This window comes from Lepisosteus platostomus, chromosome 9 (assembly GCF_059453375.1).
Source record: "Lepisosteus platostomus isolate fLepPlt1 chromosome 9, fLepPlt1.hap1, whole genome shotgun sequence".
In the NCBI taxonomy this organism is placed as follows: Eukaryota; Metazoa; Chordata; class Actinopteri; order Semionotiformes; family Lepisosteidae; genus Lepisosteus; species Lepisosteus platostomus.
Genome location: NC_142619.1, coordinates 45,994,702 through 46,008,164, shown reverse-complemented (window position 1 = coordinate 46,008,164; position 13,463 = coordinate 45,994,702). Strand labels below are relative to the sequence as shown.

The following is a 13,463-nucleotide window of genomic DNA, read 5'->3' as shown; positions in this document are numbered from 1 at the left end:
CAGCATCTGACTGAGACTAAAATAAACTCCTCTTGACTTCTTGCATAAGAAAATATGTACTGCTTCTGGGAGTAGCTTTATATAATCAAATTACCCTTATTGAATTAGCAACAGTGGAAAAAAAATGTTTTAAGGTTTATTCTGACAGTATTGTATACACTGTATAAAACATATCATCTTGGATTTATTTTTTGTATATGTGAACAGAATCTAGGATTCTCAACAAAGGCATGTCTTTGAAAAAAGGCATCGAGGCATTATGACAATCCCAAGAAAGAAAACCAAGTTAAGAAGGAAATATTTGATGTGTTTTCTGAAAATATGCAAAAGATTAAAAATAAGAATGGAACAACATTTTTATTAATGCAATAGTAGCAAAAAAAAAAATGAACACCGAACACTCGTACACAAAAAAATGAAAGTACATTGAAAGTTGTGCTATTGGTATCTCAGAAATTAATTTAGTCTGCAAACAAATCATTTGAGATGTATCAGTTTATTTTCACAAGCAAAGAATGAAAAAATGCCGAACTCAATATGGCAGGCATGTAATGGATGTCCTTTTCTAACCCGGATTTACTTTTGAAGCTTTCAAGTATGCTTTTCACCATGTTTGTATTTTTAAATGAAAAAAAAAAAACAATGTCCATTTCAAGTCAGGTTTGGCACACAAATAATACACCACCCAAAATTTTCAGGAAGGGAGTGGTTTGAGCATACTGTATTTGTAAACCAAATAGCAAAGAATACCTTTAATATTGTTCTTGGAAATGAAAATAAGTAACAGAAAAAAGCTCAACAATTCCTAAAGAAAACCTGTCTGAAATACAGAAAACAACTTGAAGGGGACGTGATGTTTCCATTTTTTTACTTAACCTAATTTAGATTTCAATAAAACATTTCTCATGTCCACGGAAGACTGGGGGTTTAATTAAAGAAATATGATTTCCCTAATGATAATCAACTGAAAGAGAATACAAAGGACAATAGAACTGTGTGACTTGTAAGGATTTAATAAAATGTGCAAAAATAGTATGGAAGGATTTAAGACAGATAGTATATTTGGCCCTAATCCTAAAAGCCAGTGATTTTCTGTGATTTTCTACAGCTCTATGACCTAAGAAGCAGTATTTATATCATGCAATGTACATACAATTTACAGTTTGCGTTATTCTTAACTCTGTTTTTACTTTAAAAATCAGCACGAGATGTTTTTTTTCTGTACACATACTGATCTAGCTCTTCAAACATTTATGTCTACAGTATTTTCCACTTAGCTCACTAATTTATCTGACCAGTGTCAATAAAAGGCTTTTTTCCCTTTAATAATGACTTATCTTCTTAAAATAAAAGCGTACAAGTCATTTAAAGAATTAATAGCTGTAAAATGTGGTGTTTGCTTTGTTTTATTTTTACAGCAGTATATTTATTTTTTCCATCATTATTACTGAATGTAAAAAAAGTAAATTTTAGGAATTGTTTTTGAAAATAAGGTACAGTAGTTACGTGTGAGTAGTTTGATTTTCGAGAATTTGTAATATTTTGCATTATGTTGGATATTAATTGTGTAAAGTTATGCACATACTTTAAATATCTGTTCTGCTTAAAATTTACTAATTTCGTTGAATACATCGTCATATTCTGGGAAATATTTTGTGTAATGTAACAAATATCATAGTATGCACACTTTAGGCACATCCACTAATTTTTATTTCATGTAAAAATAAAGCCTTAAGAAATATCAAAATGGGCAGCAATATAATTAGGATCAAGTCAACAGGACAGATTATCAATCTGACTTTAACTATACTGTTTGGTTTATACCAGAAAATAAATGAGGAATTTAGAGTTTCTCTGTTTTTGTAATAATTACTATCCTATATATGATACAGTATTGTGTACCACATCCAAAGAAATATTTTGTCTTGCTCAGTAACCCAATTGGGGTTCTTAGCTACACTATTGACCTCAGAACATGACTAAACATGATCATGTCACAGAACACAACTGTGAGCACTGGAATCCACATTCTTATGAAAACTTTTTTTTTGGTGCCTGTAAAATATGCCTAACAAACAGGCTATATTTCACACTGATCTGCGATAGCTATGAGATCACTGAGGTTTCTTTGGTTAATTTTTCAGCACACAAATTGTAGTAGATAATACTGATCCACACAAATTCCTTTGGTTGAAAGTCTGTTTGCCCATTAACATACAGGTTTTGGAGAACACCAAAAAGAAATATGTATAAGTATCATAAAATAACAAGAGAACTGACAAATAAATAACATTTTGCTAAGATCTTTCAACAACTGTATTAAAATGACTTAAACAAGAACAGTGTGGGATCAATGTGTTCTTTTCAATTTCAAATAAAATCATAAAGTTCAGCATAACTTTAAAATTAATATTAATTTTAATTTAATCTGTAATCTGTCATATTTATTAAACCTGGCAGCTGAATACATGTGGTGCAACACAATTTAAATAATTTAGGCATGTTATGCCAAAAATATACTTTATTGCATCACTGTAAATCTAGTTATCGTTAGGTACTGTAGGTATTTCTAGAGATCTATTATAGTTGGACTTCAAATTCTAAAACACAAAATACCGAGGGCAATTCTGAGAACCTTTAACAGGTGAAGGGAATTTTTTTCATCAACACAATCCACAATCCACACTACACAATAATCATTTGATTGCGGTAAACTGGTTTTCATTATTTTAATTTTTCCAAAAATTTTATTTTTTTAATTTTAATTAAATTGTTTCATTGTTTTATCCTAGGTAGAGTACGGATTGCTTAATATCTTAAGTATTTCATGGAATTTCAATAAATATTTTTTATTTCAGGCAGATTATGACAATAACTTTAATAAACTAAAGATATTTTACTTTTATTGATCATGAAGATAAACCAGTATCTTAGCTGCTTTCTCATCTTAGGCTGTTTCCAATTATGTTTATATACAATACTACTTCTTTACAATAACTCATCTGTTCCTGTATTTTATGTTTTAGAAAACATTGTGTGAATACTTCCAGGCACAACTTTCTTTGAAGAGCACTACTACATTTACGAGCTTAATTAATTGGCCAAATTCCAATCATTCTTTTTCAACTTTAATGTTAATGCTGTTTTGTTTAATTTAAAATAACATCCTGTCTTGTACTGATTTTAAAGCATATACTGTACTTGTCTCCTACTCTGCATTACAGGATGGAAATAAGGGAAATAAAAATAAATCACTTGAGTACAAAAGCTTTTCTCTGCCATAAAAGAAATGTCCTAATTTAGACTTGCCTGATTTCAAAATTTATCATTTAGATGTGCAGAAAATAAGAGCATATAAGATCATTTTTTTGTATCCAAATACTTTCTGGTAAATGAAATCTTTTAACTATTCAACACACCTGAGCAAATTGCAATTTGTTTGGCACCTTTTGAAAGCTAATAGCCTAGACAATAAATTAAAACAATCTCAGAATACAGTATTGGATTTAATAATTTTCTTTTCATACTAATGTATCAGAGCAGACAGGATAGACTACAAAAATAAATTTCAGTTATGATATGAGTGCATAAAGTGATGCAAAACTTGGCTACTTTTAGGAATGCAGATACTCTATTTAACATAAAATATAGAGATTTGATGACCTGAAAGCAATGAGGTCAAATACAATAAATTAGATCCTCACTCCCTGACCAGGATAATGCAATTAATACGACTCAGATACTGCAATGCACTTTACAAGTTGAATTTGTTGTAATTTCTGTACTCCTGAAAAATAGATGTGGAAAATGAGCAAGCCTGGATATAATTAGACATCTCATCAATCAACAGTCCAAAAAGCAAACAGTAACTACAGTATAAATATCAATGAGAAATAATGCAGAAACTCCAATTAACCTGTGACCCCTAAATAAATGCCTTACTCAGTTTCAGTACAGAATGGTTCCAGTTTCCATTTAAACATCAAATTTGTCATCTTATTTGAATTTTACCCTTCGAAAACACAATGTACAGTAACTAGAATCCAGAAAACACCCATCACCTGTAAGGTTTCACTATCTGTCATTATTTCACAAGATCATAGAATGAAATGGGCATTAAATTGTTAAACATTGTAGTTATATTTTAAAATAGACACCCCTGTTTAGTCATGGTGAACCCCAATCCAATAAGTCTTAAAGATCACATTGCCTCAAATTTCCTATTTCTAAAGACTGGGAACACTTATTAATTATTGCTTAAAAAGGCTCAGCTCTGGAACTCGTGGGCTAAATTTGTGTTCCAGATTTAGAGATTATTTAACACATCACCTGGAACTGATCTGAATTAAATTGTTCCAAGTCTTCAGAACCTGATGTTTTAATAGTTACCTATAAAACTTGCAGCAGTGAGTCTCTCCAAGAACTGGTTTAGAAATACCCACTCTAAGAAACACAAACATGAAGAAGGATGGTGGATGCAGACTGGTTTCAAGTGGTGAAACATCCTGCTTCAATTTGACTCATTCTCTATTGTAATTTTTTTTCTTTGATTTAGACAGAGGATCTGTTCCATACATTGAAGCAATCTAAATTAGCTAAATACAATGATAACTGATTATAAAAGATTCAGGTAAAATGAACACCTGAACAACCTTTTCAAAACGTTGGGATAAAAACTAGTCAATTTTTTTTTCATTTCTTCCACCAAGTGGAACAACAAAGTAAAAGCATTTATTTTCAAGTGTTAAAAATATAAGGACTTGTAAAAGCACAAGTCCCACAGCTGAGTTCATAAAAATGATCACATATACAGTATGTTAAGTAAGGGCACCAAAGTCTCAGTCAACAGAAAATGTCACATTTGTATAGCAGTCCCAGAGACTTCACCTAAATAATGGAGCTATTGCTTTGCCAAAAGCTTTTATTGCTTGCGACAGTATTAACTCAATTTGTGGCACAAAACAAAAGTAACAAGATTGTGTCAAAGATAGAAAATATCCCTTAAGCCTGTCAATGAAATGTCAGATCTTCATTTCAGATAAAAAAAGATACAAAATAAAAATAACACTTACAAATATACTTCTGTGATTTTGAATATTGCTTGTAGATAATCTGCATTCATGCCACTCCAAAATCTTCATGAATTTAAACACTTTTTAACCCCTTATTTGGCAACAGTGAAGAAAAAAAATATCATAGATTGAATGCGTGTACACTGTTACAAAAAACACCTTTATCAAACGTGGTAAATGTAGTCTGTTAAATAATCTTTCAGCCTGTTAGGCAGAGGCAGGTCCTGAATCCTTTTGGTTGCTTTATTGATGGAGATCCTACAGAGATGCTGCAGAGATGGTATTGACGTATAAACTGGCTTGGTCAAAAGCAGCTGGACTGTGCCATTGGGTGGGTTTAGAGACTCTGAGCCTTTCAAAGTCCTTGACAGAAACACATAGTGTTCTACAAGATGAACTACGCTGTCAAACTGCTTCAGTTTGGGTTTGATGAGCACCACTGAGTCCAATTTGAATTTGCCATCTTTGTATTCTATGCGCAAGTTGGTTGGCCCCACGGAGGTTTTGGCAGAGATGGTAAACAGGTAGTCCCTTTGTGAGCTATCCCTGACCAGGAAGGTGCCCTCCGGTGTGTCCTGGAGTATCTCTTTAGCTTCACTGGCAGTTAAACTACCCCAGTACCACCCTAGTCAAAACAAAACAAATGCATTGGATAAGTAATTCAAGTAAAATAACAATTATATTATCAATATAAAAAAGCAAGTCCTTATTTCCTTTACTTATACCTTAAATAATGTTTCAGTGCTGCAAAAACACCCAAAAGCATTCCTAAAATAGTATTATTCCTTTCTAGACTAATACTTTAAGTTGAAAAGGTCAGTGATCACATCTCATTTAAGAAAAAAATCCAGCATAAAAGAGTTTAGTTACTTTTACAATGAAGACATTGACTGAAAGATGCTAGCTGAATATCCCAAAGGCTCTGTTGCCCCATTGTTAGTATCGTTTATGTCAGTAGTAGCAAATCAGTGACATGAAAGGCATTAATTCCAAGATCATGTACAGTACACTTACATTAGTCTCTGTTTAAGTACCTTGGAATGAAAACAAAATTTACAATCGAGGAGACTGAACTAAGGCCTTTCATGGACCTGTAAAAGCTAAGTTACACTGTAACTGCTTGTTATGCGTTGTTGTATTAAATCGGCCAAGACACACACAATCTAATAAGTGGAAATTAGATCAGCATATGCTCGCTGTTTTATAGAATCAAAAGAGCACCATGAACACAAGTAGAATCGTTGTGGAAGTGCCTTTAAATTTGAAATAAGGTGGCACTTCTTTACACAAAGGGCTGCAAGAGTATGGAACAAGCAACCTATCCATGTTGTTAAAGCCAAAACCTTGATTTTTTAAAATACATTTCTTGAAGAGATCCTCAGAAAAATAAGCTACTAACTACCACTAGATGGGCACAATGACCATTGGGTGTTCTCATGTACTTAACAACATATCTTGTAGTGAAACACTGGTTGCAACAGAATACCGATCTGAAGATACAGCAAAAAATACCTAGCATGATAGAAGTTCCAACTCCAGTAGCACACAAATGATATGTGGAGCTTACAGCAATGGGAAATTGCAGCAGACTTTAGAACGGACCATCAGAAATCCTGCTTAAGCACAGACTCTGCTGAAGACAGTGAGTGTTTGTGTCCCTTTACAGCCAAAACATTAATGGAGGTTTGCTCTATTTCTAGATGACTGTACAGTCTGCACAAAGGAGCAGCATTTTGAACTCTGGTCTCTAAAAGAAACACTTGTGGTGTAATTAAATAGATAAGAAGCACCATACATTGTGGCAGTGATCTTAAATTCTTAATTTCAGGCTGTTTTGCAGTTCTAATAGAAAGGTGATATCTTATTACTCATTTATCTGTTTGCTGTTGGTCAAAACTGTTGCATTTCCTTACTAAGCCACACTTTGTTGAGCCCTTCCTCTTTGATTGGTCGCCTGACTAGATTCATGTCTGGATTATTGTGCCTGTGAGCACACCTAATTTCAACCCCAAGTGAACTATCCACGATGATCTTGAAGAAGGCACATTTATTTGACAATATCATTCTGGAACTAGGTGAGAGCTACCCACTGACTAGAGAAGAAGATGGTGCAAGGGCCAAACTGGGAAAATCAACTTAGTGATCTGGAGCGAGTGCCGTCTCCACTGAGCAGCAGTGGAATGACAACATGGAAGTCAACCGAGCCACCTCATAGCTCCAAAGTCCTGGTTTAGATCCTGGATTTTGGTGTTTGTGTTGGTTTCCCTCGGGTACTATAATTTCTTCCTAAGTACCCAAAGGCTCTTCAAAGGATATCTTTACATTTATTTGTCTGACCGCTGGTCTCCCCTGATGAACACATGTGTGGCATCCTACCACTTTAAAAAATAATACTCTGCAGAGAGCTTTGGTGCCTCTTTGACTTCTGCATTTGAGAACAGAGAGAACTGAGAGAAGTACAGATCTAGATTTAGTCTTCAGCTAAAGGTGACACTTAGGGAAATTAAATTGTATTTTGAGTGGTGTTGACTTAAAAGTGGTACCAGAAAGTCTTCTTATGACACATGGAGGGTTTTTCCATTCCTCATTTTTAATCTACACTGCTCCTGTGGAACACTTTATATATGTGGGTTTTCAGCACTTTTGACCATTTTAAATTTCCAAGCAAAATTATTGCACAACGGACTCGGGCGGATTTATTCTACAGCCATGTGACCCTTTTTGTTTTTGATCTGTTGTGAATAGCCATGCACGCGCTAGCAATCGCATGAAATAAACGCTCTTCAAAATGTATGCTGGAAATGTGGAAATCTGGACCCACATTAAAACGGCCTGAATTATACAGTACATGTTGCAAGCAGGCTACTCCATGAAACTAAGAGTTAAGAAACTCTTCTAAATGTAAGTGGGCATATTCAAGAACAGTACAAACTAAAATGGTAGCAAAATGGCTGTGTGAAACATGGAGAAACTGACTTAAAATGATTCCCAAACTCAAACTGCTTTGCACTTCTGAAGAATGGTAATTTACTCTGAGATAGACTCATTTATATTGAATTATTATGTATTAATTCCAACGTGTAGCTCCCATGTATCTTCTTTGAATGATTCATGCTTTCTTTGAACAAGAATTAAATTGGAAAAATAATAAAACAGGCTCACTTAAGGAGTGCCAGTTCTTGTCCTGGATAGCCATTGAATCTTCTGGAACCCTGACGTAACATTATCCTGTATAAACTGACTCCACTATGGTTTTGGCTTCTCCAAATCTTATTTTATTCCAGGAATTTAGTTACTGATATTAATAGAGGCCAATAAACCGTACAAAATGTGGCTCACCAGTTACAGGTTAGATCACCCCTGGGCTACATAAAAATTTAATACAATAATTTACTGATTTTATTTTACTTTAGGCTAAGGAAAGATATCAGCAAGAAAGCATGTGATGACAAAATACTTTTAAAATCCTTGGTAAATCACAAAGGGCAAATAATGCTTGTGTCTTAAACACAAGAGGCTTATTTGTGTGCATTAAAACACAAAAGCACATCTACAATTGCACCACAAAATCACATTTTGAAAAGCCACGGTACTATATAATCTGAGGTGTATAGAACTTTCCCTGTTTATGATTTGTATGTGTCACAAAAAACAGCTTGCATGGAGTACAAACTGAGCTATCATTAACTGACTGAATTAATTTAAAAATATTAACACTTTAAATTCTTGGTCAACCTGAACAACTTTAGTACAAACTGCTTTTTCAAAATAAGAAAGGGAAACAGTCCCACGATAACTACCTGGCATAACGCTGCCTCTCTTCTCATAAATCTAATTTACACGGACAAAGAAATATGAAATGACATTTTAAGAGACAGAAAAAAATAGCGTATTACTCTAAAAACGTTTCCCTAAGAGCACTCAGTGTCCTGAAAGGGGCTGTGACCCTGAGTTGTGCTGATGATGAAATACGTTATTAAAACGCAAACTGTGGTCATCGTACCTGTCTTCTTAAGATCTCTCATGGCTGCTGCAATGCGGTTCTGATCGGAATCTACAACTCTGGACTCGGTTTCCGACCTCCTTTCATTCTCTATGGTTTCGGTGGAGTCGGATGAATGGCAGGTCATTGGAGAACACCCTGAAATCCACCTTCGCGCCTCCAGCAATGTCTGTACCTTTTAAGTGTATTCCTTCAAAAAATAAAATAAAATAAAATCAAAATGGGTTGGCTAAACCTTCCTATCTTTTAGTATCGGCAAAAATCTATGTTCTTCCACCTAAAACAAAAAAGGGTTAGAGTTATTTTATAATGCACTACTGTAGTAGGGGAATTTTGGATACAGTTACTTTATACACTGTAGTTGTGTAAATTAAGTTACATATTGTTATATCGCCGTGATATTTTGAGATTACAGGCAAGACACTTAACTTTTATTTATAGTGTTGAAGACACAGTCGCATGGTTCATGAGCATCGCAGGCGAAAGGTGAGAGGAAAACGTGTATTCTGCATTTCTGCTACATTTGTTCACTTTCCGACTATTGCATAATACTGGACATTTTTAAACAAACAACACCAAGCACAGGGCTCTCTATTAAACGCACCAAGTCCTAATTTGCCTGTTTGGCGTAAAGAACAAATTTAATGTTCACTCCATTTTTTAAATTGAATAAATTTAAAAGTTAACAATTTTTTTAAAAAATTGAAAAAAATACTTTGGAGTCAAGTTCTGTTCTTAACATTGGAGTCAAGTTCCGTTCTTAACACAGAAACGATGGGATCCTGATAAACAGCGTTACTAGTCTATACATAACTTGAACTTTAATTTAAAAAAATGAAACAAATGAAGCAATGACAGTGACACACTTCGTTTCCTTATCTTGGAAGAGATGGTGTTTAAACGTGATGCAGCCATCATATGAATACAGAAGATTCATTTGAATAAATAAAACGAATGAAAAAAAAAAGAAACGACGTTTTTAGTACAGCTCAGTGCTGTGTAGTTAGAACGAAAACAATCTTACCTGTCAGCACGGAAGGAGCGGGCTCCAATTAAAAAAAAACAACATTAGTTGTTGCACCAGATTTTGTGTTTCACGGACTTCATCTGACTGACAGTGGGGTAAAAATGTGCAAGACGTTATCACATCCACGCGTACAGCGCGAGAAGCCACTTGAAAGAGTTCCCCTGAGCAAAGGCGTTAGAAATCTTCTAATGCTCCATTACCCGTATAAATGGAAGCATTCAACGTATCATCCTTACAGATATATCCACCAGGCACCAAATGTCAAGCCTTAGGTAAATATGAACTGAGAACGTTTTCCCTCTCAACCTCACTGGATTTACATTTGGTGCTGCCTGAACTGTGCACTATAAGCACGAGGACGAGCGACGAGATACCGCATATCTCGTCTTAGCATGGCGCGCATTTACAGAAAAACGGTAAGGATGCGGACATCTTCTGCGACTTCGCAAGTGTTTCTCTTTGCATTTGTATTTTTTTTTGTTGTTGTTGTTTGACCCAGTCCGTAAGAAAGACTGCCAGCTGCTAAACACAAAAGGCCGATTTCCAGGAACTTTCCAGGAATCGTGTCACGTGACCTCACCAGCTAACCCAATTTTCTTAAGGTGGCTCCAAAATGTGTTTTCTTTAAAAAAAACGTTCTTCCACCGTGTTGCGTTGTCTGTCGCGACTTGCAATAGGTTCAACATTCCTACGAAAATGTATAACATCGCATTTTTTTCCCCGTTACATAAAATATGTGTGCTATATCTAAACATTATTGGTCGTCTGCTAAGGTGAATTACAATGCATTTTTTTAAAAAAACGTTGTTTCAATGCAATAATCAATGAAATATTTTCATAAATCACAGCGCGGCGTTCTCCATTTTATGTTCATGTAAACAGAAACACGAAAGTCTTACAAGATAGATCCCAATAAAGTAATATACTATTATTCATGCATTTTACAGTTATACAGCTTCTTTTTTTCCGACTGGCAATATTTTGCTTCCCGGTGTTTGCGAATATGAATACAAAATTTGTATGTCTTTAAAAATGTGAACAGGAGATCAGTGCTTCTGTTCATAAAATGTGTGTACGTTACAATCGCCCACATTATACCAGCTTTATATTAATTTGCTCTTACCTCGGTCGCGGTTCCTTCAATACCTAAGAAACACGCCAATTCACTTTACATACGGTACATTTAGCATTACACCTTAGCGTTGCAGTTTCACGGCACGAAAACGAAGTTATAACACCCGTCCGCAAGGTTTTTAGAGTAGGGCAGTAAAGTAGAATGAAGAGCCACTTATAATGAGATGTAATAAATTCTGGTTAGCCTTAAGTAACTCTTAATCTTTCTCCAGCTATTGCAACAATCGCAATTGTAATCCTAACCTATATTTACTGTATACCAACTGATTAGATAGGTGTTTATATAATGTCCAAAACTAAAACGGGTTTCTTCAAATTTGGACTCGTTCGATCATATTATTCCAATCCATAGATCAAATACGGCTTCAGAGGACTGTATGTCATGCACTTTCGGCACTTGACAAACCATAAATTCTCCTTAGCTCATGTTATGTTTGCGTTTCTTGTTGTAATTAAAACGTTGCTTCACATCTGAAACCATTGTCTTTTATTCTGTCGATGGATTCTAAATATGCTTTTGAATAAAAAAAATCGTAAAATAATAGCCAGATCGTGGACAGGTTATAGTTAAAACACGTCTTCATGCTGGTAATTGCGACACCACGCTTCCTTAAGAACTGAATTTTTCTGTACAGTATTTCACTTAAAATTTACAACATAATGAAACAAAGAAAAAACACGAACTTCAAGGTTGTGGTATACTGACTTTATGTGAGTTCTTAGAAAGTCAAAACAGCTCCGGTACTATCAAGAAATTAACAGACTTCCATTACAAGAAAAATGAAATTCTTCACGTTGTCACATTATCCGATCGAAACTAATTTGTAGATCCTAGTATGGATTATTATAAAATCTGTATTTAAAATTTAATATCACGATAACCCATTTCGCAGCAAAGCTCAGATTTGTTATTATATAACTGCCTAATTCTTTTTTTTTTAATTTTAGATCTGTTTAGATCCGCTTTGGAATAAGAAACAGAAACAGAAAACTAGTTTTGAAAATACACAATCTATCTCAGTTTTGGCGTTGAAATTAACATGAAACACCCAATTATCGCATCGATTTAATCTGAATTTATTGTAATGCAGTTAAGGAATGAGCTGCAGTGCCATTGAGTAAAAGCATCCTGGGGCCCTTAATTTATGCGAAAAATATTACATAAAAAATGCTGCGCACTAGAGTTAATTACGGTGATAATGTTTTTCCGAATTTCGGTTAAAGCTGTGTCGAAGAAAACACCATCACCAAACTTCAAAGTCCTAATTTATTTGATTGTTTTCATAGTTCATTGCATTTAACAACCCAATTTAATTACATTTTGGAAAAAAAGTACATTAACATGAATCTGTTTTAAAACTCCCACTAAAAATGTTTAAAGTGTTGTATTTTTACCAGTGTTAACTTTAGGTTGTTGTTCCTATTACGATCTCGCACCCTCTCCCCCCCCCCCCCCAAAAAAAAAATATCTAATCACCATTTTCGGGAATAAAATAGTTTTTTTTAGTCTTTTTGAAATGAGCAATCATTAAACAAGCGAACACTGAGTACTATAGGGTGTCTACAGATCAGTTAGCTGATTGGGCTTTTAATTATACTGTGCATAATGATTAGCTGTGTCTTGAACTAGGCGTTGTGTTGTGGTATTATTTTAGCAAAGCAATAATTGATTTCGGCGTTGATGTGGTAGCAAAATTTAATGCAGATTTCATGCAGATTCCAAGGTTAAATTGTATCTTTTCGTGGTCGGTGTAAGCTGCTTTTAGTTTATAACTAAGTGTCCCCATATCATCGTGATCTGTCCTTAAAACAAACTAGGCAACTGTTAGGCCTAAATTATTTTATCACAATACAATACTCATGCACGCGTTAAACGCGATAGAGCACGGTTCGCAGAAGTACAAGGTTGTTGGATGTGCAAAACAGAATTACAGGTGAATTATGCCTTTTTTATATGAAAATACAATTTATTATACTCATATGTTGTAAATCAATGAAGACAACCTATGATCACAATCCTCCTGGTTTTCAAATTATAATGCATTCTTCACATAATATGTGTTCTTGAGATCCTGTAATCCGTGTAATACAGATCTAGTTTGGCCATACAGCCCGAAAATCAAGGGCACTCTCGGTAGTATAAACGAAAAAGCAGTGGATTGAGGACTGACCATCTGAATACCTTACTTATATCAAGGTAATGGATGTTTGGAACAAGATTTACAGC

The 13,463-nt window shown here is 34.5% G+C and overlaps 2 protein-coding genes across 7 annotated transcripts in view; one reads left to right on the top strand and one right to left on the bottom strand.

Moving 5' to 3' along the window:
• Positions 1 to 331: 331 nt before the first annotated feature.
• On the bottom strand, positions 332 to 11,789 carry socs2 (suppressor of cytokine signaling 2). 3 transcript variants are annotated; one of them, XM_088645243.1, is made up of 3 exons: positions 11,226 to 11,789; positions 9,076 to 9,265; positions 332 to 5,697 (listed from the first exon to the last, which is right to left on the bottom strand). In XM_088645243.1, exons 2-3 carry the CDS (start codon positions 9,200 to 9,202, stop codon positions 5,237 to 5,239), a joined length of 588 nt encoding a protein of 195 aa, XP_088501369.1. In that variant the 5' UTR covers positions 9,203 to 9,265; positions 11,226 to 11,789; the 3' UTR covers positions 332 to 5,236. The 3 variants fall into 3 exon arrangements, with proteins under 3 accessions (XP_088501369.1, XP_088501368.1, XP_088501370.1); XM_088645242.1 differs by lacking the exon at positions 11,226 to 11,789 and adding an exon at positions 10,100 to 10,246; XM_088645244.1 differs by lacking the exon at positions 11,226 to 11,789 and adding an exon at positions 10,100 to 10,222 and having other exon boundaries at positions 9,076 to 9,352.
• Positions 10,381 to 13,463, top strand: part of ncaph2 (non-SMC condensin II complex, subunit H2) — a 31,566-nt gene continuing 28,483 nt past the window's right edge. For 2 of the 4 annotated variants that reach the window (XM_088645232.1, XM_088645230.1), the window contains exon 1: positions 10,381 to 10,518. The gene's annotated coding sequence lies outside the window, so the exon portion shown is untranslated. The remainder of the gene's footprint in view (positions 10,519 to 13,463) is intronic. The other 2 variants (XM_088645236.1, XM_088645234.1) reach the window with 2 other exon arrangements.

Excerpts from the sequence above, each read along its gene's own strand:
- socs2 (XM_088645243.1), bottom strand. The coding sequence starts at position 9,202 with ATGACCTGCCATTCATCCGACTCCACCGAAACCATAGAGAATGAAAGG. Across the intron at positions 5,698-9,075 it reads GAGAGATCTTAAGAAGACAG|GGTGGTACTGGGGTAGTTTA; the intron begins GTACGATGACCA and ends TGTTTTGACTAG.